General features: G+C 27.8%; 1 protein-coding gene across 2 annotated transcripts in view; it reads left to right on the plus strand.

The window, feature by feature from the left end:
- The first annotated feature begins 1,994 nt into the window (after positions 1-1,994).
- The window catches only part of LOC107454254 (retinoid X receptor ultraspiracle), a 173,391-nt gene continuing 149,284 nt past the window's right edge, over positions 1,995-26,101 (plus strand). Inside the window, exon 1 of one of the 2 annotated variants that reach the window (XM_016071379.4) lies at positions 1,995-2,136. In XM_016071379.4, the coding sequence (XP_015926865.1) occupies positions 2,103-2,136 (34 nt within the window). In that variant the 5' untranslated portion in view covers positions 1,995-2,102. The remainder of the gene's footprint in view (positions 2,137-26,101) is intronic. The other variant, XM_087154971.1, reaches the window with a different exon arrangement.

Below are 26,101 nucleotides of genomic sequence, written 5' to 3' on the forward strand. Positions count from 1 at the left end.
CGAAAAATGACACAATATCCATCTGATCGAAAAAGATAGTAGTTTTAAATATTATAAAATTTAGTTATTCTGAAAATATTATTATTATTATATATATATATATATATATATATATATATATATATATATATATATATATATATATATATATATATATATATATATATATATATATATATATATATATATATATATATATATATATATATATATATATATATATTTTTTTTTTTTGACTTTGCAGTTCTAAGATTTATATAAAGCTTTTAAATTTATATTGAATTAATACTTAAAAATAATACAATGAAGAACATGCAGGTCCACATATGGCGAAATTTATGACAAGTCAAGAGAAATCTCACAGTATTATGAAATCGGTATAAGATACATATCTATTTAGAGAGATTATAACGATTCAGTAATTTTTATGCGTATTTTAATTAATTGTTTTATGTAAGGTAACATATATTTAATAACTTCTTGTGTATTTTTCCCATGATTTTGAAATTTTACTCCCAAGAATTAAATATTTTTTTTTAATAATTAATGAAAGATTCTTTTCAATTATTATTTATTTTACGTGGTATGCATAATTAAAGTAGTTTTGAAACTGATATTTAAAGCAGTATTGCAATGTGCTTAGAAAAACCGTATTTGTTTTCTAAATTATTATTAAATATATTCATCTTTGTATTTAAGTAGGCCATAATATAACAATATGCATGATTGTTCCTACTTTAGTGCAATTTAACATTTGAAATATTTATATTCTTTTACATACTGAGGTTCACGTACCTAAAATTGTTATTCCCCTGGCATTATAATTCATATTTTGTTTATCTTATTATTATTTATAGAAGTAGAATAGAAATTCTCAACTGTAAAATATTTTTTTGCCATTTTTCTTTATATTTGAGTAATGAAAAGGATACTAAACAATTTTATTTATTTATTTTGTCTTTTACCAATATGGAGTTTACGTGTGAGATATTTATAAATAGTTCTTTTATCATAAGGGTTTTGCAAAATTCAATATTTTTTACAAATGTTTTAAAATTCAACTTTTATATTATAATACAAATTATAATTTTAAATAATATGTTGTTGCAGTTCATTTACGTCGCACTAGTGGTGCACAATGAGTTATAGGCGACGGTATAGGAAACATCCCCGAGGATGATCCTCTGCATAGGGGATGACACCCCCGCTTCGGTAGCCCAACGCGAAGTCGAGCACTTTACGGTAGAACAGTTTAACGAGGACCAATACCGCACACCCTCGGTTCCTACGCAGACTAATCCAAGTGGTCAACCACCCGCACACTGACCGCAGCCAGTGATGCTTGACTTCGGTGATCTTCTGGGAACCGTGTCTTAATTACGGGACCTTAAATAATGTGTTTTTAACTTTAACCGTTCATAAAAAGTTAGAAATATATAACTTTACGTAGCTAGGCACCGGTGTTCTTTATATATATATATATATTTCTAATACTCGAATTATAAACAAAAATATATTTTGTTAGAAAGCAGTTTAATAGTCACTGAAATCTGTTAGATTATCGGAATTATGTTTGTAAATTAAAGAAATTTCAATGATGCATATTCTTTTAGGTAACTGCAAATGTGAAAAATTCTTGTTTGGAAGATTTAATCTTTAGAGCAGAAAAAGATGTTTCCTCCATAACCATAAATTATTAAAATATAATACTTTTCACTTATTTTGACCTAAATTAATGGAAAATAATGAGTATGAAAAATATGTTTAATAAAAATTCTGCGTCAAAGGGTTACAAAAAATTAATACTTTGGATTTATAATTTGATTAATAATTTGGTGGAAACTATGTATTATAGTTAGTATTCAAGTTCTCAGGAAAATTCAGAGTCGGATATCTTCACTGCTTCTCTTATTCTAAGTGTATATTTTATAGCAACTTCTAGCAACTATTCTGTATTCAAATATTACAATTTATAAGATATTTAATTTAGCTAAGAGATGGCGCTACGTATTCTCTTCAGATCCCTCAATACTGCTCGAGTATACTAATTTTGTTAGCTGTTTGTGGTTAAGGAAGAACTGACAATAAATTAAGGTTCCTGGATGCGAAAATTTAATATGACATCACTCCAAAGAAGTAAGAATTCTATGATTATCATTTGTTATTGTGTCAAGTTCAGTGACCCAGAGGGAGGGACCTGAACATATGGAGGGGGAAGGTAAACGTGCATAACTGGGTAGATTTGTTTATGTTTTTAGTTTCTGGTGCATTGCGTCATGTGGCTTTTTTTTTCTTTCTTAAAGGTGTCTTTTCAATTTATTTAAACTAAATTCCTAGAATGAGCTGTCTTTCAGTTTGACAGCTTTTATTAAAATTTCACTTGTCATCTTTTTCTTTTTACCCACAATGCTTTCAGTAATTAAATCATTACAAAATCATCTAACATAACCAGACACATTTTTTGTGGGAAAAAACTCTTGAAGCACTCATTTGTTCTAAATTAAATAAAAAAAGTGCAATTTTTTTATCGCTAAGAGATGTACCGGATCCTAAGAATGTACCGGATACCGGTGAAAATAGAATATTTTTCCCGGCAAGTTCTAAAAATTGAATTTATATCTAGACGGCTCTGGTTGAAGTCCGTTTTGTAATATTTATGCATGGCAACATAACAATTTTACCTTTTTATTGAACAAATATTTTACAAGATTTCGTTTTAAGTAAATTTTTTACTCGCATACATAAATGTAAAAGTATATGTTTTGAATTGTAGATTTTTCTACAAATTTTAAATTATATATAAAAAATAAAATAATTAATAAGATAAATACATTAAATAAAATACGTTATACCCGTCTGAGTTTATTTTTTAATTATCTATTAAATATAAGCGTAATTTACGTGAAATGGGAACTTTTAATTTTTCTCTTTAATCAATTTCTTATAAATTGAAGTTCTTAAATTTTTTTCGATTATGGAAATTTTTATTGTTAATTAGGCAGAATTTTGATTCAACATATTTTTCATTTTTTTAAATTATTTTGTTTTAATTTAGTTAAAAAAAAAAAGTAAACAAATATATTTAGCACTTTAAAAATTTTTGGTTATGAAATACAGCATGAAACACCGGTGCCTTTTAAAACGTTAAAGGTAAAATCTTCCAAACAGTAATTTTTCAAATTTGCACTTATTTAGATCTAAGAGAAACAAGTGTTCATCATTGAAATTTCTTTGATTTACAAAATCAATTATTGATACATTTTTTGTTTTCATTATGAATAAAAGCAGATATTTCTGACTACTTTTATCGGATTTTATATTTTTGTACAAATAGAATTCTGATAATCTATCTGATGTTTTTCAGTATTTATAATTTTTAGTATTTATATTAGTCTGTTTTTTAAATAATTAAAAAATACCAAAATAATATTTTTGTTTGTTATTTATTCATTTTTCTTGTTTGTTTTTTTTGCATAATTACAAACGCGCACACACACGCATATATATATATATATATATATATATATATATATATATATATATATATATATATATATATATATATAACAAGATATATAATATGCGGTGTATCCACACCGATATTTTTTAGTAAATTAGTAGTGAGTGCAACATGATGAACGAGTCCAGTTTCGGTATAATATTTTATTTTACTAAGCGATGGTGAAATAGCAGTTTAACCCCTCTCCAAAGCGGGAGAGGGGGAACACATATCCCGTCTAAGCTGACGGACTTTATTAAAGCATGATAAACAACAAAAAGCCACGCAAAAACTTGTGCTCTGCGTTTTATAGGATGATTACAAGTTGTAAAGTGGTCAGTCATTATTGCCTTTTTTTGTATTCCTACGCCTCATCAATTTATTTATTACTCAAAGCAAATCGTTTAATCTTTCCTTATATGGAAGTGAAAGACCTTAAAATAACTTCTCTTTTGAAGTATAAATCTAATTATTATTCATTGGCATGTTTTTAGCCTTGAAGTCCCAAAATAGAATTTCTACCCTTATCCATTACTAAAGATATTTTATGAAAAGGAATGAAGTTTTAATGCTTTTATTAATACAAAAGTATTTCATTTTTGTATTACATATATATATATATATATCAGTGTTTTCACTACAGCGCGAGAACGCGAGAATCTCGCATATTTTTTTATATTCTCGCATTAAAAAATGATAACCGCGAGAAATTCGCGCATTCTATAAACCTATTTCAAAATTCGCGAATTTCTCGCATTTTGAAAAAAATTTCTCATTTGCGCCATTTAGAATAAAATCCGTTTCACTTTTCTTCCTGGATCTTTTATTATTTTCAAAATCTGCCCCATTATCTAGCTTCCATATTTACCAGTATTGTTCAGAAACTTTAAGAACAACAGTACACCATCCTTCCGAACCACGGAACCTCTTTCAGAACGCATTTCTCTGCAACCACGTGTTTACCGTAGGTAAGGTTTCTTCATGTAAGATGTTCAAATTTTTTGCTCGTTAATGTAAGATGGACAAATACCTTGTAAAGCCAATATCTTCTACTCCGAAACGGACAAATGAAAATGAAACAAATGTGGGTAGAAACGATAAAAACGAAACAAATACGCATTTGAGCAACCTGATGAGAATAGCTGATGAAAAAGTAGATGTAGAACATTTTCCATTTGATGATGCTGCAAAAATATTCAATGCTTTAAAAATTAGAAGATATTAAAAATGCATTATGATTAAAGAAATAATTTTTTTTTCAAGTCTCTCGGTGTTTTTTTTTTTTTTTTTAATTTTTGAAGTCTCACTTGACTTTTTGAAATCTCACCCTGTTTTTGAGAAAGGGTGAGAAATTCTCACCCATTTTTTTTCTGAGATGAAAACACTGTATATATATATATATATATATATATATATATATATATATATATATATATATATATATATATATATATATATATATATATATATATATATATATATATATATATATATCTGTGTGTGGTGTTTTGGAGAGGAACGACAGTTTTTTTCGATGATGGAAACATTCAATAACAAAATGAATTATTTACACATGTGATGAGATTTGAAATTTTTAGAAATATTAAGTGGAAAAGTGTGGGCCGTCAGCCCCGATGATTTGAGCAAGAAAATGGGCCGTCAGCCCCGGTTATTAACACATAAGCCCCGTTTGGGCTATGCAGTTCAAAAGATATGGGCCTGTGCCCTGTTATCACAACCATAAGCCCCGTCTGGGCTATTGCAGTTGATTGTTCAGCAACAAAACGAAGAGTGAGTCTCAGGTTAAAAAGAAAAAAAAAGGAGAGGCGGTGGTGCGGGGAAGTTGTGACGCTGGAATCATGGCGGCAGAAGAAGGGATGAGAAGGGATAAGGGATGAGATGAAGGGATATATATATAACATTGTAAAATAAACAGTTGAGTAAATAAGTAAAGTCTCCTAGTTTAAACAAAGAAAGAATGTATTTAATGGAAAATTACAATTCAAAAATTATTCTCATTTACTTTATTTTGAAACATAATAATTTACATAAATGTCCCTTTCGATATTTTTTAGTAAAAAATAGTCATTATCAATAGAATCAGATTTAAAAAAAAACGTTCCCTAAAGAATGTATTTATTAATTTTATTGAAGAAAAATATTTTATGTTTAAATTATATTTTTTTCAATCAATGTATTTTTTTTAAGTTGTTTAAATTTTTGATTCATTATTTTTTTTAAAAATTACTATTGATTTAAATCAATACATTTTTAATGGAATAGTGAACGGGTTAATATAGTAGTTTCAATGCATATGCCTTTTATTATTTTGTAGTAAAAAAATAACTCCCTTGAAAAACATTCATTATCAATGAAATCAGACTTTTAAAAAGTCACACTTTTAATAATGTATTTATTAATTATTTTATATGAAAATATTTTAAATTTAAATAAATAATTTTTTATTAAGTATGTTCATATTAAATGTTAGGAAACTTATGTTTGCTTAAGTTAATGTTTTTTTAAGAAAAATCACAGCTGATTTAAATCAGTAATTTCTTTAAAAAAAAAAAAAAAAAAAAAAAAAAAATATTTAAATCATGATTACATTTGAAAGGCATTCATTATTTTCTAGTTGTAAATCTAATCCTGATTGCAATGTAATCCCGGCATAACTTGGCATATTATATTTCTCGTCCAGGTAGCCAAGATAGTGCATGATTTTCATAAATTGCATCCCTCGCATGGAGTTAGAAGAGAGAAGTATGGAGTGGGGGTTATAACTGAGTTCACCAATACCCGTAATAACACGCACCATACAGGAAAATAGAATCAAAATTCAAACTCATTATTGAGACTTTTAAACATAATACTCTAGAAATTGGATGCAACTTTAATGAGATAAAATTAAACCATAATTTCATTAAAAAAAAACATACATTGCAATAAAATTTAAGAAGTACTGATTTGCAGGATGATATTTAAACTGATACTATGATAAGTTTGCAGAAAATTAAAATGATATACGGTATTACAGTTCAATGTAATCCAAAATTTCGAACAAAGTATGACATTCATTTACGGATTAGCTATTGAAACATACAGTAAAACAAACAGAAACATACAGTAAACTGATACTGTGATAAGTTTGCAGAAAATTAAAATGATATACGGTATTACAGTTCAATGTAATCCAAAATTTCGAACAAAGTATGATATTCATTCACGGATTTAGCTATTGAAACATACAGTAAAACAAACAGAAACATACAGTAAACTGATACTGTGATAAGTTTGCAGAAAATTAAAATGATATACGGTATTACAGTTCAATGTAATCCAAAATTTCTAACAAAGTTCATTTACGGATTAGCTATTGAAACACACAGAAACATACAGTAAAACAATTTTTTAATATAAGTATTAAGTGCGAGAAATACAATTACTCATACTTATTTTTTAAATAATCAATTACAAATATACATATTTTTTCAAATTGCTAATTTAAACAAAATTATAATTCGAAGTATAATAATAATTCGAAATATAATAATAATTCGAAATATAATAATAATTCGAAATATAATAATAATTCGAAATATAATAATAATTCGAAATATAATGATAGTTACAAAATTATAAAGCTCACGATTTGAACTCCAAAATCCTCCACACCCTAGAAAAAAAAAGTAAGCAAATGAGTTTTTAAATTTTGCTTTCATAAGAATTATTTTTTCTTTCCTTTTAAAATGTCCACCAAAATGTTATTATTTTTGTAATTTGAAGGGGATTTATTTCAAATTAAGGGAACTTAATGTCTAACAGAGGTATCGCTCGTACTACCCACTTCTTGTTGACAACACAAAAGAAATCACAAACCCCCACAACATATTACCAACCTACTCTTTAGAGTGACTCTATGTAAGACAAGTAATTTTTTACCACTTTAATTTCAATACAATAGTTTTTAAATAGTTCAGCTCATAACTTTATAAAAAGGTTAACGTTTAAATTTATTATTATCATGACAAAGCATTTTAAAGGCTTTAAACAAACAAAATTTGAACGTAAAATTGAACTATTCAGTGGCTGAACTCAGAATTATTGAAACATTTCAATTAAGTTTTTTACATTCATTAAAATCTAAGAAACATTCAGTTCTAAATTTATTCATTTGTAACTACGATACTCACGAAAAATGTCCACTAATTGAATTTGATAACGAACTGAATATCTTTATAAACACCATATCACATTTATGTACAAAGATAAGAATATTATGAATTCAGGGCTATTACGCCTTTTGCAAAACCTTTTATAAAGAGATTGATAATTAAAGCTTTCACAATTCTTGGTAATTTTGACAACATTTGAAAAGCATCACCACAAGAGAACTGTAGCAAAAGGGAGTCCATTTAAACGTTTGAATCAGTTACACATATAGTGGTTTGGAAAATAATTTTAAATCGAATATACAAAACAAAGAATAATAACATAAATTTAGCTACCACTACAAGAAATTCGAACAAAAAGCATAGAAAGTTGGCATCCCTGTGAATTATCCATATGTAAGAAAAATAATCTTTTTTTTTTTGTGCAAAGATAATATAAATTAATTAAAATCTATCTGAATTTTTGCACTTCGCAATATTAAGTGTCTAATAGCAAGTTTTAAAATAACAATATTTAGTTGTAGAACGTAATAGTCGATATTATGACCCTGCAGCAGAATTTGCAGCGGGTTTTCCGTGTTAAACCTCTCTATCACTTTCTGCAAGATACTTTTAATAATAACAAATGTTACTAATTTAAAGTAGCAGGTGCATGGTGTTTACAAAAAAAGAAAAAAAACTATTTGGATAAAATATAATTTTTTTAATTGAATATGTAATATCTTTTTTAGATTCTAATATTATGAACGATATTCTCACATTTTGTAGTGGGAAAGACATACTAAATATTTCCTTTTTCACATTTTGTAAATCATCATCACATTAAAAAAAAATGAAAAATCGTGAAATCCGTAACTGCCAAAAAAATCGATAATCATTACGTTAAAAATTAACAATCGAAACACTTTATGAATTTACAATAATACTATCAGCGTGAATTGTGATTATTTAAATGCAGGATTCAAATTTTGTGTGTAGAAAGAATATCAACTGGAAAATGACTGGAATTTCCGTGGAATTATGTAGCACTAGCAATAAAAAGCCGAAAAAACGATGAAATCGCCCCATTAAAAGTAAATGAAATAAGTGATCTGAATTTCGCATGTGATAAAATTATTTATATACATATATAAAAATTAAAAAACAGCACGAGAATATCAATAATAACAGAGCAATGCCAATTGAAGACATCGAGATTTAAAAAAAAAAAAAAAAAAAAAAAAAAAAAAAAAAAAAAAAAATGTGTATTACGGTCGCTTTCGTGCTGAGTTTATTTCATTATATTCGCAGTCGTTGATTAGAAATTACCTTTTAACTTCATAATATCTATGATATCGGAATTAAGTGTATATCTACTTTATAAATAATATAAACATTTATAAGAAAAATTTTAAGAGAAAAAGACTAACGAAATTATTTACAAATGTACATGAAGACAGATTCATTTTGGAAAGACTTTTTTCACATGCAGCATGCTACAATATCCAGATTTCTTTATTAGAATTGATGCTATAATCATAAGACCGGATGAAGATATATTAAAATATTACTTAATCTGAATGATATTTCGGTTTCTGAACAGTATGGATTCATTTTATTAATAAATAAAGAATGCATTCCTAACTAATTAACATACGCTTCTTTTATTATGTGATTATTGAATATTAAGAAGGGCAAATCTAGCTATAATTCTCACCCGGATTTGACCTCATTCATCCTTTACTTACTTTTTTCGATTTAAAATTATATTAATCTGGATGATATGACAAAAACAATTTTAAAAATACAAACTATATTCAAAACTTACGTTTACAAAACATATGAAACAATTGTTATTTCTCTAAAAATACATAATATAAAAAGTATTAAAAATACACTTCTAAAATAATATCCAATTTAAAATAAAAAAAATATACATAGTTGCAACTAAATAATAGGCCTTAAAAATTGCGTCCTTATGACGTTAGTCACTTGATTGAGGATCTTTTAGCATATTTATAAAAACTTCATTACAAAACTCTTTTCCTCTTACAAATATTTTCCTCTTTTCTGTAATTCTTTAATCACTTAACTCCTTAAGCTTTGTCATCCTTAAAAAATTGAATTTCCAAAACCTCAAATACACTTCTCAGTATTCTTTCTCGTACCTATATTACAGTCCCTAGCCAAAATATTAGACCCCCTATGAGAAATATCAGCTTATGTTCGTGTATCAATTAGTCAACATTGTAATGCAATGTGTTAAAAATAATCTCCTCAATAAAAACTTATTACATGTATGTATTGCATAGAAACTCGTGCAAAAAATGCAGCTATTAAAAAACTACAGTGCGTCTAATAAATTGGTCTAATTATTATAATATACTAATATAATACCTGATATAAAAATATTGTATATTTATAATATATAATTTATCCATTGGTCAAATTTATATTATATATTTTTTAATTTAACGAATTGATACACAAACGTAAACAAGTGGTCGCGTAAAATCAATAAAGCTGTATGATAATTAGAATATTAGATTGCGTCTAATAATTTGACTGTACGTATTACTTTTTCACAACTAATATTCATTTTTAAGCCTTTTTCCATCACTTCTCATTCACTAACCTTAATATTTATGAAATACAAGAATATGGATTAACAAAAATATATAAATTACCTCATATCTTTTCTTTTAATAAACTATTTCCTGTGGTGAGTTATATTCAATTGTTGGGCAAACAGCACAAAAATTTTGAATAAGATGTAATATTTTTAAGCGTTCCTTTTCACCTTGAATAACAATCCTTTTATCAAAATCTATTTTAACATTAAACAAGTAAGTACATGCCATGTAGTGATAGCAAACAATAATTCAAATTCGTATTGATACACAATATTTTTTAATTATGCCATTGAGGCTTCTTTTTGTTCTTCAGTGGTGCCATCTATGTCCAAAAATTCGACTTCTGACACATACATACGTCACCGCCCGTTTATAGGTCAGACCCATTCATCCACAGATCATGATTTTGAACTGAGCTAGAGAACGATCAATCTCCAATTCAGTGCTACCAGAGACATGGAGGACTTTGTGACCCGACAGATTTAACGTGCACCAGTCACCAAGTCATTATTTACTACACGAGGAGTCTTCGGCTTTCAGGTATCGAACTCACGACCTCTTGAACATGGACCCAACGCTCTACCAAGCTGCCCTATATATTAATTTTATTTGTTAAATTATCAATGCGAACATCTACTTCAGTTACATCAAAATTATGAATTGTATCTTGAGTTTAATGTAATGGCACTTTTTTCTTCAATTTTTTTGTAGTTAAAATTTTTTTAAGAATTTTGATGGAACAACTGATATTATTCCTCCTATGTGATCCAACTGATATTTTCCCCCGTAGGATAGCAATAACTAATTATTTCAATTGTTCAAATGTGTCTATTTTGAGCTCCGCTAACCAATCAATAAAGTAAGCAGATATTTCATTGCAAAAATCGTGCCAAGAATCCTGAGATGGTGTTGAAAAGAATTTTAATTGTTCTGGATTAAGTTTATACCTTTTCAATAATAATGTTTTAATATGTGAATAAGCTAAATCTCCCATGTAAGGTGGTTTACAATATAATGAGGTAAAAGATTCAATGAATAAATAACATATTCAGTTGAGGGAATAATTTGGCTTTAGTTAAGAAATTTTTTAAATACAAAAATATCTCATCTTAAGGGGTTCAAATGGTAGGGACAATTTCATTAAGGAAATGTTTACATTAGATGAGCATTTTTACTTATCATTATTTTTAATTTAACCCTTTTGGATATAAGAATAATAATTGTTATAAGAAAAGAAAAACTCTTATAAAAAATTTATTTGAATGCCATTTTTTGGGGTATATTTACCACGAGGAACTTCTTTCTATATGATATAAATGCTACAGACTTCAGAAGCAATTATGCATGTTATAACACGTTTTCTTATACTAAAAAATGGATTCAAGAAAGCTGAAGTTATTAACAAACCTAAATAAAAAGCGGTAGAAAACTTTAAAAATTGGTAGTAAGTATACTTACAACTGCATTAGAAAGGGTTAAAGAGTTCTTGATTTTTAGCTTTTAAAATTTGTAGTTCTTGCATTTCTTCTAAAATTCTGTTAATAATTTCTTTGGTTAAACTCTCATTGTAATTCTCATCTGATATTATTTTTTTCCTTATTTCGAAAACTGGTTCAGTATTACTTGTTAATATTCCTTCTGCCAAAACAATTAAATCAGTTTTTACTAATTTACGAAAATATGATACATCTTTGTCGTTATTTTCAAGATTTAAAACTTTTCTCTCTTATAAGTTGTAATTTTGATTTTTCCCATTTTTCTTCTAAAATTCTATGGATTTTTTCATTAGTTATAGATTCGTCATAATTATCTTGCATTAAAATTCTATTTTTTATCTCTGTAACTGCGTTATTTACATCAAAACCTAACTCATTCACTAAATTAACCAGTTCCGATTTAACTAATTTTCCGAGATACGACGTTTTTCACAACAATAGCTTTAAAAATAGGATAATAAGGGATAATAAGGGAAATCGAAATAAAAACAAAATCAATGCAAAAGAAGAAATAATAAATTTCCTAAATCGCAACGCACACACTATAATAAAATATACTTTATATTTACGAAATAATTATCATTTTTTAATTTCTTAGTTCAACAAAATGATTTTTAAAGCTTACCGATCTGTGAGTTTAAACGCGGCCAATAGGCAACAAACAGATTTTCAAGGGGTTCATCAGACTTTTCGTTCCCTCCAGCAGAAGGGACGATAACCTGAGTTCATCAAAACTTTTAAAATTGCAACGATCATTTCTTAATTCCAGTTCACTCCAAAATCCACAGTTTATTTATTCCCCGCCAAAAAAAAAAAAAAAAAAAAAAATCATTGTCGGCTTTTCTGTTACGCTTTCGTGCCGAGTTTATCTATCTCATTATATTCGCAGTCGTCGATTCGAATCTATTTTTAACATTATAATTTCTATGATATCGGGATTTAGTGTAAATCCACTTTATAAATGATTCCATTATAATTTTTATTAAACTTTTATTAAGGGAAAAAGGCTAAAGAAATTAAACTTTTTACAAATGTATATGGAGCGCTGGAAACTGCATATTTATTTTAAAAAGACAAGTGCGCACTTTTTTTCACATGCAGCATATAGTTATTATTTCTTTCATGTCAATGTGATCCATAATACCCAGACTTCTTTGTTAGGATTGATGTTGTAATAAGTAATCATAAGACCGGATCTCAAAATATTTCTTCATTTGAATGATATTTCCTAACATCTTTACTGCGCAGTATGGATTCATTTTATATATAAAGAATGCATTTTTAACTAATTAACAATATTATGTGAAAGAGACTATTGAATCTGTTAAGAAGGGCTAATCTACAATTAAAATATAATTCTATTTTGGTTTAAGATCCCTTAATTCTATTTAACAATTATTTTAGATGTGACAATCTCTCAAAGGAGTTGACCCGGAGTTGATCCTAATCACATTTCATTGAGGAAAGATCAAAACCCTTAGGAAAATTTGCCATAGGTTTGCCATAAAAAATGCCATAGGATATTCCTATGGGGTTTTGCCTATGACAAAATTTTGCCATACACTTTTGCCATGCATGTATGGCAAAATTTTACCATAGGCAAAACTCCATAGGAATATCCTATGGCATTTTTTTATATGGCAAATTTTTGCCATAAAACTAAGATGTGCTACAGCTTATGACGAAATATTTTTCTGTAGGCTATGGTACACCTTTGCCATACAGCTATGGCAACATTTCTCGTTGATATTTTACCATACATCAAAAAATAGTTACTTACAAGAATCTTTCGCAGTGGATATTAAAAATGCAAAACTTAATAATTGTAGAATAAATATATATCCAGAAAGCTTTTTTTTCTTTTAAATTTCTTTGATAAACTTCCCATGTTTCACTTGCAGAATCCTTTCTGAATGCTGTTCTTATTCAAATAAATTTTAAACGGTTAGTACTAACCGTTAGAAAATGGGTCCGGTGGTCGGAGGGAGTGGGGAAAATGTTGATTATGTTCATTAGGAACAAAATATATTGAGTACAGGCAACCAATATTTGTTAAAACTGTAAAAAACAAGAAAATAGAAAGTGGGTCTGGAGGTCGGAGCGAGTATAAAAAAACATTAATTTGATTGATTGGTATCGTAATTAGTTAGATAAGTGTCAGATATTAGAGGAACTTGGAAGAAAGCGAATTTAAATAATGGTCCGATGGTCGGAGCGAGTATGAAAATTTTTTAAATTTTGATATGTGATACTAAGCAAAAAATTAAACAGAATTCTAAAACAATAAAATACTATGAAAACTCAAAAGATAAAGAGTGGGGCTGGTGGTCGAAGCGAAATTAGTTTAAAATAAACCAAATGGGACAGAAGCCGAATGTGTAACGGTGCTACCAGTGGTGGCACGTGAACAAAATTTTATCTGTAAAAAAGATGGTATTAGACTATGAAAAGCTAAGAATAGAAACCAGGCTAAATTAGTTGACCCCCTACTAGTGAGGGTTATAAAACTCGGGAAATTTATGTTGAGTTGTGTTAAGCACAGTTAGAAAAGAGAACGCAATATAGGAACATTGGTAAATACAAAACATGTTTAAGACATGATTAAAATTGGTCAAATTAATAAATGCTATTGACACTTGGTCAGATATAGTAAATAAAAATTAATTGGGTATAGGGAATCGCTATGACGAAAAAGTTGTAAACTTAAGGAAAGATTAAATTGTTAAAAGCATTTTTGGTAACAGCAGCAGATGATATGGCCAGGGACTGTCCCGTTGACGATATTGAAGCAAAACAATTGTCAACCAGTAATCCAGCAAATCTAGTTAAGTGATGACCTTAAGCTATGTATAAATATGTAACAGAACATTTGTAAGATAGTAAAACACAGAGACATGATAAAAAAAATTTAACGGCAATCAAAAATTAAACACAAATGAAAATATAAAGCCCTAACATATGTAAGATAATGTAAAAAAGCATTGCAAGAATCTAAGTGGAATTAAAATCAAAAACTAATGAGAATGTAAACACTGACTTTGATATTGATATATGACAGCAATAAAATTAAATTGTCACCGAACAAGTTAAAAGAATTAAAAAATTTTAATTATTTAAGAAATGATGGATCTGGCGTGATGATAAGCACTTAACTGCGTTTTTCATCATGAAGATTGTTTACAAATTGCTATGGGGAATAGAACACCATTAATAATGGAAAAGTGATGTGACTTTAAAAATTTATATAAAATCAGAGGGAGGGGATGAAATAAAAAAAAAGATGTCGTTTAATCAGAAACAGTTGGGAGAAAGAAATATAAAAATTTTAGATTAAAATATAAACAGCAAGATATTAATTAAAGTGTACAAAGTCAGCGTTAACAAATGGCAAAATTTAACAGAGCGAAAACCTATACCCAATCGCGATATATTTTGAAAAGATACAGATAATAAAAGTACCAGACCGCCGGAAATTAAAAACTTAATAAATTCAGATAGATAATCACATAGGCGTTTGCAATAAAATGTTTTAGACCTAGAATGAGATCGAAAAAATATTAAAATAAGTAGCCAAAGTTAGCGAAAGATTCCACTTGTAGTGGATGACGCGTTAATATGGCGGTCTGATACTCTAAGCCTAGATCAATGGAACATCGGATTTCAAACAATTAAAAAATGGAAAAATTGGCCACCCGGAGGCCGGAAAAGACTCACCAGGAATGCCTTGTGGGATTACATGTTGAATTTAATTAAGTTCGGTGTGAAAAAATGGATATTTCTTTCTTTTAGATGTTTTTGAGGACTCCATAGGAGTTGTTGTTTCGTTGGTGGGGATCTAGATCAGCTTTCCCCTATGGTATACTTCCATACAAATCCTTATGGTTACCATTGGCCTATGGTACACTGCCATGCAAATCTTTATGGATACCATTGGCCTGTGGTAAACTGCCATACAAATTTCTATGGTTGCCATAGGAGAATGGTGACGTGCCATATAAATGCCATACAGGTCTCTATGGTTACCATTGGCCTATGGTATCTTGCCATACAAATTTCTATGGTAGCCATAGGCTTATGGGGTTTTGCCATACAAATCTCTATGGTAACCATAGGCGTATGGTATCTTGCCATACAAATTTCTATGGTAGCCATAGGCTTATGGGGTTTTGCCATACAAATTTCTATGGTAGCCATAGGTTGCCATATATTACTATAGGCTTCTCTATGGCAAATTTTCCTAAGGGAATCCAGAATTATATTTATCTGGATGATTCAGATCACATGATCTGAATCACAAAGCAATTTTAAAAATGAAAACAATATTCAAAACTTATGTTTACAAAACATGACATGATTCTTTTGTTACGTAGTTGTTTGAAACCTAAACTGATTAATTTATTTTGATTAGACGAATTGATAAATTTGTTTAGGTTAGGAGCAACATAGTTCTAGTTTAGTATGAATTCAAAATAAATAAATAAATGAAAATTTAAAAAAAAAACTTATTAATTGTATTACTTTATATTTTATTATAATATTTTTTGTCATAATGTCTTTGAGTAAAAGTATTTTTTATTAAATAAAAAAAAATTAAAAAAAAAACAATAAAAACCAGTTTTGTTATTAAATTACTTTTATTATAAAATTACTTTTATTTAAATACCTAACTCTAATTAAAATGTGTAAAAATCTTATTCAAAAGCTTTCTTCGCTCTAAAATTATAAAATGATTTTAATAAGTTTTTCATTAATATATAAGGAAAGTGTACGTTATCACCACCTTTATCAATACCATGTTAATAATCCTTATCAAAATCTAAGAAATTAACTATCGGAAATTAGTATATAATCAAGAAAAAAAGAGACAAAGAATTTTTAAAATAGTTGAGAATTATTAACGAGAAAAGCTAGTTTGAAAACGTCAAAACCTGTTTGATTGCACTTACTAAGAATTTAAGCTAGTATACTGCTTAAATGCTCCCTAGTATATTTTTAAACTACTTACTGGATGCATGGATGCTAACTGGTATACTACTGCTATAGCATGGATGCTAACTGGTTTCAAAATTTCTAGCATGTTTGAAAACTGGTATCAAAATTTCCAGTATGATCCATACTGGTTTTAAAATTTCTAGTATGGTATCATACCAGATTTTAAAATTTCTGGCATGGTTTCATACCAGGTTTTAAATTTCCGGTTTGGTTATACTGGTATCATTTTTACTGGTTTTTGATGTTGGTATTTCGAAGTTTTTTCAATATAGGGTAGTATGAAAGTGGAATAAAAAAAATTAAACCCAGTTTATTTGTTTGCTAAAAATAGAAAATAGTCTAAATAATCACATTTGCCTTTATTTCTTTTTTTTTTTAATGCAAAAAATGAATTGGTTTTGATTGCTTTAATTCCGCATTTACTATTTTTCACTCTGGTTTTATTAGTTAACTTGCTTTTCCTTAATTTTAACATCGATTTTTGATTTCTAAAATAATTTTAGTCTTCATTTTTTTACAAAGATTTTAAGATATAAATATATCTAGTGCACAAAGTAAAATGTTTAATTAGTGATCGAATTTCCATGTACTAAATATATAGTATATTTCTCATTTATAGATCATAATCTTTTTAGATAATATTTTCTGGTTGATTTATAAGAGATTTAATCACTGTACGTTAGTTATTATAGAATTTAGCTTCTATAGTTTCTAACTTACATCATTTCATTGACATTTCTTCAGGTAATGCAAAAATATCGAGAAGAAAATAGAAATGCCCTGAGTGCAAGCAAGCGTTTGGGAACTACTGAACCTTAACGTGTATTTTTATAAGTGCGGGTGGTAAATTCTAAAATTGCGCTTTTTTTAAAAGTAATCTACAATGCCGCTGCTGTAAATACAAAATCCTTAAAAAAAAGAAAAAACTGGTTTGTCTCGGCAATGTTTATTTGAACTATCTGACCCGTGAGATCCAGCGTGTGACCTAGCGGGTTTAGAAACTTAAATAAATTAAAAAAATTTAAGTTAGAAGCAAATTAAAAAAAAAAAAAAGCAATTTATCATTATTGGGTGCTACTCTAAAAAAATTTTTCTTAAGAAATTCTTCCGCGAATTCGAGTGTGATTGTTTTTCTCACAAGTAAACTTAATTGAATTTCCCACGTGCGGGCATTGCTTTCAAATATCAAGTTCAATGTCACTCACTATTGAACCTAAAAAACCTAACTGAATCAAAATTTAGACTGCTTTTAGATCATTAATCATTGAATTTTTTTTTTCCATTAAAAGTGAAAAGACAATGGGAAAAAACAATACGTAAATACTTTTTTTGTTGTTGTTTGTTGTGAATTCAATTCTTTGGAGGATTAAAATTTAAATGCGAAAGATCAGAACTCATTTGAATTTGACGCGTCACTGTTATGGCATATACTTATGTAGTGCTAAGTTTGGGGGACACTTTTAATGATGTTGGTAAGCTGTTTTCATTGAATCTAATTCTTATACATTTATTAAGTTGTCAAATTTTCATATCCTTCCTATTTATTTATTTTCTCCCTACAACAGAGCCTTCGATAAGAGTTCACTAATTGTGTTCCACAGAGCCCTAGGGTTCCGTGGAAGGCTAAAAGGGGTTCCTCTCTCAGAGGGGGCGAACTCTTACCTCAGAAGTAATGGTTTTTGAAACCTTATTTATATTTAAATCTAATAATCTCAAAGTTATTTATTATTTTGGTTGTATTTATGAAATTATTTAAAGTGATGAAAAAGAAATGGCAAAATTTTTTGTTTAAGAAAATTTTATTTTTAAACTAACTATGTTTTTAATATTTGAAATACTTGTTTTGTTTCTGAATTTGAATGATTGGAAATGATTCTAATAACAATATTATGAAAATAACATGCATTGACATTTCCCATTGCGATTTTCAAATCAAAATAAAATAATTTGATAAAGATTTGTTTCCCGGGTAATCATTTTCAACGTTTATAACAGTTCTTTTAGCTTTCATTTCAACAAAACCAATAGTATGGCTTATTTGTTTCAATTTCACTTATGTGTACAACACAAAAACTAAATTAGATACCGCTTCAGGAGTTGCGAAATCAACTTTCAGATAAAATCCTATTTTAAAATTAATTTTAAAAAAAGAATTTTTTTTAAATATTTTCAAAATAAAGTAGACTTTTATTTTCAATACGCTCACAATTGTTTTTATATTATTATTTATAAAGTCTGCGCCAGAAAAAATTCAATCATTCAGGAATCGAAAGCTGAAAAAAATTGGGAAACAGAGGGTCCCACAATGTTGATATTTTTTAATAATTACGATAATATCATTTCTTTAAAATTTATTTTTAATATGGAAAATTTGAAAACTTCGATGAAATATATGAAAAAAATGAAAAAAAAACTTTAAGTAAATCAAAACTATATAATAAGATTTATTTAAACATTTATAATAATAAATATAATATTTAAAGTATAGTAATAAATATAACATTTATTGTATTTATTATTTGAACAAGGCTCTTAAATGCAAAATTTCTCACTTCAAAAGCCCACCTATGTTACCTATGCAATAAATACAACTTAAACAATAATATAAAATTTACTGGACGAAATGTAAAGTTCTCCGTTTTTAAAAATTGAATTTAAAAAAGAAACTTATCTCTATAATATGCGCTAAAACTTGAAGTTCTAAGTAATATATATATATAATAGGTAACAATACAATACAATTTATATAGTAAGTAATGTATATTGTAGGTAGACGACTTAATATAAACCTTAACCGTTGGTGGAACCTTATAAATGTTGGTGGTATTGCATTCCTAATAAGGGTACCAGAGAAAGATGATTATTTAAAGAGCTCTGACGGTTTTTCTCTTCTAAAATAAAGCATTTAATTTGAATTACTTTTTTTAGAATGCCCCGAACACTTTTTCCTTTGTTATTTATGAAAACCAACTTTTTTGTTTCTTATTAAGTTAAGACCAAACTTTAAAAAAAAAAAAATTTAGTTGATTGTTAGTTTTGTCCACCATTTTGATAAATTGTAGGTAGACGCAAAGACGTAACAAGCTTGTTCTCATCTATCACTATTTCCCGTCATGAAAGCTCCGTTACCTTAAAAATTTTAGCAAAAAAAATATAAATATTAAAGAATACCATAAAATTTGTTGGGTTAAATGTTGAGTTGTTTGTTTTTAGAAATTAAATTTAAAACATTCATCTCGATAATATTGGCTAAAACTTGAGGTTCTAAAGACACTATTCTATTCCTAATGACACTACTGAAAGATAATATTTATAGAGCTGCGGTTTGTAAAATCAAACCTTTAATTCAAATAAGTTACCTTTTTAGAATGTCCATTTCCTTGGTTAAACTATTTTGTTTCGTATTTTAAAGTTAATTAGAAATAAAACATTCTTTGATTTCTAGTTCATTTTAAAAAACTGTTGGTAGACGCAAAATATACGTAAAAAACTTGTTCTCACTAATTCACGTCATTTAAGGGAAACATTTTAAAAATACGTTTATTTTACCTTTGAGAAACTAAACATATTTTTAAAATGCCAAAATTTGATTTTTTTATTTTTATTTTAAATAACTTTTAAAATAAAATAAAAAATATTAAATTTACAAAATGCAACTTTATATAAAATCTCTGTCAAAAGTAATAAAAATTTGAATTGATGAGGTTTACTTTATAACTCAAACTTTTCGCCAAATCTAGGAACAAGCCCGCCGAAGTTTCTTTAGAAGAAAAACTTCGGCGAATATTGCTGGGGTCTTTCAAATATTACGCGAGTATGTTTCGTTACTTTTAGCTTGGCCCCCCTCATCAGCAAAAATAAGCAAATAACAAACGCTTACGAATTCCGCATCCGGCTTGTACCGACCACTGTGGTGACGTTAAATATCCTCAGTGGTAGACGGATTATGGGTTAGAGTCCTCTTACCGTCAGGCTAACCGTGGAAGGTTCTCGTGGTCAACCTCTCCATGTAACGCAAATGCGGGTTAGTTCCATCAAAAAAGTCCTCCACGAAGGCAAATTTCTGCCAATACTCGATCCAGGAGTTTCCTTGTCTTCTGGATTGGGTTCAAAATTACAAGGCTACAGAGTTGAACATTAGTTGTCGTAAAACCATAAAATTGGGTCGGCTGTTCAACGGCGGTTATAAAATAAAATAAAATAACAAACACTCTTTAGGTTCTAACGAAATATTTTAATAGCTCCTTTAGAAAATACAATTAATTATCTGATTAATTTCAATAACAGTGTTTTATGAAAAAGATTATCTTGGATATCGCAATAAAATGTACAAGCTCAAAATTTGAAAGATTTAAAAAATATGTTTCCCTTGAGAGAACTTTTCTATGCATAAACTGGGAGTTCCATATCAAGACAAATTCTCTTTAAATTAGTAAAAATAAAATCAGACAAACCTAGAGTAAGTGATGAAGACTAAAAAGAAATTTTAAAAAGCAGCTTTTTCAGCAATTGAAACTAACTCTAGGTCTACTTAAATTAAAATAAATTTTCTTCAGCGGTATGGCGTCCTCTTAAAAAAAAGAGTTCTTCACACATCTTTCATTGTAAAATTGAATTCAATCTATTCTGTATAAAACGCCATCTAGTGGCTCGGAATTACATAATTAAGATACCATCTAGATTATCAGATTCTACAATCTCACCATTCATAGAATTGCCTTAACAGGTGATATTTTTTTCCTCTCGTCATAGATTAAATTCATTTCTTAATGAGCACCTTAACAATCTTGAAGAATGATTCATTATATGGAGGATACTATTTACTCGTAAATGGTTTTACATAACACTGCCCTGATCTGACGCATATCACCTTCGACAATAAACTAAAATGGATCACACATCTTAAAAACATTACTGATAAATTTAAAGGCACACATTTTTATATGGGAAATCACATCTATCACTAGATAACAAAATTATTATTTACAAAGCTTATCTTCGTCCACTTCTCACGCTTGTGGAATTATACCCATGATACTAAGATTAATAAAATTGAATCATTGCAAATTAAATTCATCACCAACATCCCTTGGTATATCTGGGGTGATGAAATCAGCTAGGAACTTAAAATTCCTAAAATCAGGACATTATTTTCCGAAAATTGCAAGAATTTACATTAATCGTTCGGAAAACGAAACTATTATTAATTTACTTATTTAATAGGTATAGGACCCTGGTAAATCCTGAATTTTAAAATTCCCAGACCCCTAAAATCTGATCAATTTATTAACAATCACTAAATTTAATTTACCATTTAATATAAATTTATTTTCGTATTAAATTAATTTAAGCGCTGATCACCGCTAGGGTGACTGCAGCGCCTTCTCAGAGGCATTAACTACTAGTCCTCTAGCGGGCGCCTTGTTTTGGTTTCATTCTCTTATATTTATTCGAATTACTTTTATTTAATCATTTTCATACTTAGGAAAAAAATACAGTTACGATATTTTAACATAAGATTTTATGACCTTAGTTCATAATAATAATAAAAAATTAGAATTTCATAAATTTTTATTTTCTCATGCCTCTGTTAATGTACATAGGGGCTAATTAATTTTTATTATATCATTTAGTTTAACCAATTTAATTATTCAATTTTAGTTAAATTTCTTCTTCAACTTAATTTTTAATTACTTAGGGAAACATTTATTTTAAAATATTTAACATTACACTACTGATATGCCAAACCAATTTTTTGAGTCATGCCCTTTGCTACAATTGATCAGAATGAGGAGCCAGGCACCTCAATAATTCAAGGCTAGGCCCGCCAAAATGAATTGAAGAAAATTGTGAGTCATCCCCTGGAAGGAATGCGTGTATCCCACCCTTCCCCACTTCCACTACTCTCTGCGCTTCTATAATGAATAAAATATAATAAACTCAGTATTAAAACGAGATCCCCCCATTTTTTTTAAATAAAAAATTAGGTTTATAAAAATAATTTATTTTTGCAAAAAATCTCAACGCCTTTTTTTTCTCTTTTCCACATTCTTCTACGCGGAACTTAACTGCATCCACATATTTTATTAATGCATTATGATAATAGTACGCATATCTATTTATATGAACCAGATTCTAATTATTATAAAATTATTTAGCAAATAGATTAATGTCTATTTGATAAATAATTTTTGATCAAATAGATTGAGATCAATAGAGTGAGATTTGGAAATAAGAGCATGTTTGCAGTTTTTGCAATAAAATTACACGGTCGAAGCATATAATAAATAAAAATATAAATAAATAAAAATATAAATAAATAAAAATATAAATAAAAATATAAATAAATAAAATATGAGATCAAATTAAATCCCAAAAACTGAGACAGAAATGCGAGTGGGTTCATACTATAAAAATAGAAATTACGAAGAATTAGGGTTTAACCTTTTCAGATTTAATTTGTGTTGGCTCGTACGTCCTTGCCGTGGGGGATGTTGGTTATAGACCCCCCTCAATAAGTAGAAAACTTTAAAAGTACTTCCTAATATTTCAGACAAATAAAAAAAAATCATGATTCCTTATTCATAATTCATCATTGATCTAAATTTAGCCAAAGTTAAAAGCAAGATAAGAAATTTAAAAATAAAAAAAAATCAATTTCGCCGATTATTTTTTACAGATATTTAGTAGATGAAAGAAAAATATTAATATCTTGTAAGTTATAAGATTCTATGTAAAATCTTAATTATCAGGTGATACTATGCAGCATTATTGTTTTTACGTGACTGAAACCAGTTTGTACTAGTTTGTGCTCGTGTATCAATTAGTTAACATAGTTATGCAATGTGTTAAAAAAATATTCATGCAAATAGAAAGTATATAAAAAAATCTCCAAAATAAAAATGCATTACATGTGTGTTTAAATATAAAAGTATTGCATATAAACTCGTGCAAAGCATGTAATTACTAAAACACTAGAGTGAGTCGGTCTAATTATTATAATATAATACCTATATAATAAATATCGTGCAATTCATTCTATGGTCGAATTTATATTATCTTAACGAATTGATAGACGAACGTAAAGAAGATCAAATCTGTTGCGTAAAAACAATAAAGCTGTCACCTGATAATTAAGATTTTACATAAGTGCGTCTAATAATTTGGACTGTATATTGATATCCTTTAACACAGGAATTAAATTAGAAAGTTAAATTGTTGTTTATTTTGATTATTAATTTAAATTATCCATTCTATTATTGTTTATTTTCAGATTAAATGTTTATTTGTAATTATGCCTTTTAGATAAATTACAATTTGCACAGTTATATAATTTTTATGTAATAAATATATGAATGAAAATAGAAATTTTTACATAGATTAAAAATCTTAAAAATGAAAATGGTACTTGGAACATAATTTTTTATTCTTAAATATTTTAAAACAATTAAAAACTTGATTAATGTGAACGAAAATATTTCCTCGATAAATAGGATATTGTATACGATTTAAAAATACGGCTTCTTTAAAATAATTTGATTTCATTCGACCAATTTTGTTTAGATTTTGTACTCAGCCATCTAAAATTACATTCTTTAAAATGGCGCAAAAATTATATACCTTACAATTCAAAATTTTCTTCGATCATTATTAAATATAATAATAAATAAATATTTACTAAAAGTTATTTTTTGCATGAAATTTTTTTAATAAACGAATTTCATAATGTGTGTAAAATTTTTTTAATCTGCTTAAAAAGCTCTCGAGATATAGCGAAATACGCAAAACGTAAAATTAACATTAAGGGGTCCAAACTTTGGAGCGCTCTCTTGATCAAACTATGGTGATCATGATCATATTTTACAGATTGCTGCTACCCTCTATATTTTGGGAGTCAGAAATCCGAATCTGTTGATAAAAGGTATGTTGATTCAGAGAAAGTACATTTTTGTGTTTGATCTTGTAACTTAATTAATAGTTAGCACAAATTAATTAGCAAATTTGAAGACATCCCCTTAGATTGAAACTTAGAACGTGAAAATCCGATCATTAGAACGAAAGTTATTCAAGGTGATAACTTTTTTTATTTTGCTCACGGTACATTTTTATTGTGCTTTAAATGCTAAAGCTCAATATGTACAGTAGCCGATGCCTCGGGCCCTAAAAATCGAAACTATTTTTACAGCAGCCTTTTTTCTGAAAAAGTCTGTGTATAAAAATTTTTTTAAACTACTAGCTTGCTTCCTAGTATATTAAAAAAAGTGCGCGCACATTATTTTCAATAAAAAAAAAAGAGATCCTCTAATGATCATTCATTAAGAACGATAGATACGGGTAAATGACGATTGCTGGTCAACTTAAAATGTCAGTTAATGACTAGAATATATAAAATATTCATAAATGACTGGAAAATATATGAAAATTTTAGTAAATTTGTAATAAGTATAAAAAATGTTAGTTGGAAAAATAAAGTACTTGTGTTACAAAAATGTTAACAATATAAAAGAAAGATATATACATATACATTTATTTACTTAAAATATATTTTATGTATATATTTTATATTTATATTGAAATTTTGTTTTTTTTTTTCATTTCAGCGTAAACAATAACTTTTCGACTTTGTTACAAATTGCTATTCCTTTTTTTAAATTTCGTGAGAATACAATCATTGTTTTCCTTCCGTAAATATTTACTCTAATTGGTACTGTCTATCAGTCTTCATCGGTATCACTTAATACTTCTGTAACCATTTCTTGAACCGACAAGTTTCAATATTTGATTAAATTGCTGCATAAAAATTAAATCTGTTAGAGGTGTTTTACCCAAACTGTGAAAAATCGGCATTTTCTTCTTTATTAGCCACCAGGATTTAGTTAGGTTTTTCTTACTTCAATATTTAACTTCATTTAAATTAACTTCAATATTTTTTTCTTTTCAAATGTCGGTAGAATTTCCGAACGATGGAAACCGCTAATTTCATAAACGATCTAAAGAACTATTATTATAAGAATAGCTCTTAAAACAAGGGTGTCAAACTCGCTGCCCGCGGGCCTCATGCGGCCCGAGATGAACATTTTTGCGGCCCAGTCAATATATCCAACGCAAAGTAAAAATAAAATTGAAATGTGAATTAGAAAGGAAACTAGCATATAAAATTATAATATAATTTATTTATAAACTATACGGATCATTTTAAGTTGTACGCGCAAAAATGTAAAATTCTAATTGGCCTGCGGCACCTGCCATTCCAGGGATGCTGCATCTTTTCAAAAATACGCAGAAAAAATTTCAAATCTTAGAACAGTATTTGAAACAAGGTTTAAAGAT

Source organism: Parasteatoda tepidariorum, chromosome 11 (assembly GCF_982258835.1).
Source record: "Parasteatoda tepidariorum strain Cologne lab strain chromosome 11, Ptep-v5.0, whole genome shotgun sequence".
NCBI lineage: Eukaryota > Metazoa > Arthropoda > Arachnida > Araneae > Theridiidae > Parasteatoda > Parasteatoda tepidariorum.